Raw genomic sequence first — 1,697 nt, forward strand, 5'->3', positions numbered from 1 at the left:
ACACACACACACACACACACACACACACACACACACACACATATTTATATATATATATATATACATATCCATTTTGTTTATATTTATATTTGTATGTATTTATATGTATTTATAAATATATTTATGTATATATATATATATATATATATCTATATATATATAGCTTGCAAACGTACATATACCATCACACACATCTATATGCATGTGTGTGTGTGTGTGTGCGGGTGTCTGGCCTACACACAAATGCTCGCTTACTTATATACTTACTACTCTTTATACAAGCAGAGGAAGATATGCAAATGTCATCCCCAGAAGCCGAAGCGCCACCAACACTAGAACCTGAAACGGTATGTTTTCGAGTATCTTTCAAGCGACAGACATCTTCTGTGATTCCTCATCGCACCCATATACTACGCTGCAGTGCTTATCGTTATATTTGGCTCACAGTGCCATTGTAACGCCAACTATCTACACGTGCAATGCGTAATCGCCTATCCACCTACCCTCCCCACCCCCGCGCCCAGTTCATATACGCACGCAGTCTACCGCACACAGTCTGTACTTACGGACACCTTTGCGATTGATGAGTATCCAAACTGCTGCGGCTGATGACTGATATTACTTTCTCGGCTGGAGAAGTGGTTCTTTTGTCACGTGTCCTGAATGTACTGACATGTGGCAGAGACGATCGTTACTTTGTGTATCGGTGCAGAAGCGCATTACTTGGTACCAAGTTTCTCGAGGTCCTTGTGCTTCAGGCACACACCCCACAACGTGCTAGACCGTTGCAACAGTTGCCCATTTATGAGAGTACACACCGGGAGATTCTTCTCACCGTACTTTCGTACAAATTCACTAGGTTCTATTATGAATACCTTCAGTGTGTAGCTGGTATATGTTGCTATGCGTCACTGTATTACACACTGGCAAAACCATGGAAAGATCAATACCATCAATTGCCATTAACCCAATTGTCGAATACAATCTGCACTTCTCATCGACATCCCACGCTTTCCTCGTACGTACGTAGTCTTAAGCTTGTTTTCAATACCTACAAACTCAACGGATTATACCGACGCCGTTTGCTCTATGAACACAACTGAGATCACTCGTGCTTCCCATCGCCACCCTTGCAACGATGATCGCCGCATGATCTGTATGATCTGTAAACGCACACGTGACAACGCTTTTCTCCAACGTCATTCGCCATCTGCGTATCGATGACCAACATCCCTTCTCCAAGCCTTCTCCTCGCATGGTGCATTGTGCTCGTATCCACATATATCCCAGTCTCGTGCATCCACATATCGCAGGTGGGCGGGCATTCTCATACATTCCCATCGTGTACATTGACCCATTTGTCGTTGTGTTTATTCTCATACATTCCCATCGTGTACATTGACCCATTTGTCGTTGTGTTTATTCTCATGCACTTAACCTGTCCATCCAACTACCGGCAGGTTGTAGTGAAGCCGTACGATCCCAAGGCACAGAGCGGAGGTGCCGCAGCAGTGCTCATGCAGCAATGTCCCAACTGTAAGGAGATGATATCCACACATCAGATCGAGGAACACATCAGGTACGTATTATTATTGTGTATCATACATGAAGGCTACATCACAGCTAACCCTCTTTCATTTAAATACAAGCGATGTAAAGCAGTATATATATATATATCTATATCTATATCTATATCT

General features: G+C 43.0%; 1 protein-coding gene across 1 annotated transcript in view; it reads left to right on the forward strand.

Annotated features, from left to right (window-relative positions):
* Positions 1-285: 285 nt before the first annotated feature.
* SARC_13353 (hypothetical protein) overlaps positions 286-1,697 on the forward strand; it is a gene marked incomplete at both ends in the record, with an annotated part of 2,787 nt that continues 1,375 nt past the window's right edge. Inside the window, 2 exons of the mRNA XM_014292518.1 lie at positions 286-347; positions 1,461-1,579. Coding sequence (XP_014147993.1) covers positions 286-347; positions 1,461-1,579 — 181 coding nt within the window. The remainder of the gene's footprint in view (positions 348-1,460; positions 1,580-1,697) is intronic.

Source organism: Sphaeroforma arctica (assembly GCF_001186125.1).
Source record: "Sphaeroforma arctica JP610 unplaced genomic scaffold supercont1.3178, whole genome shotgun sequence".
NCBI lineage: Eukaryota > Ichthyosporea > Ichthyophonida > Sphaeroforma > Sphaeroforma arctica.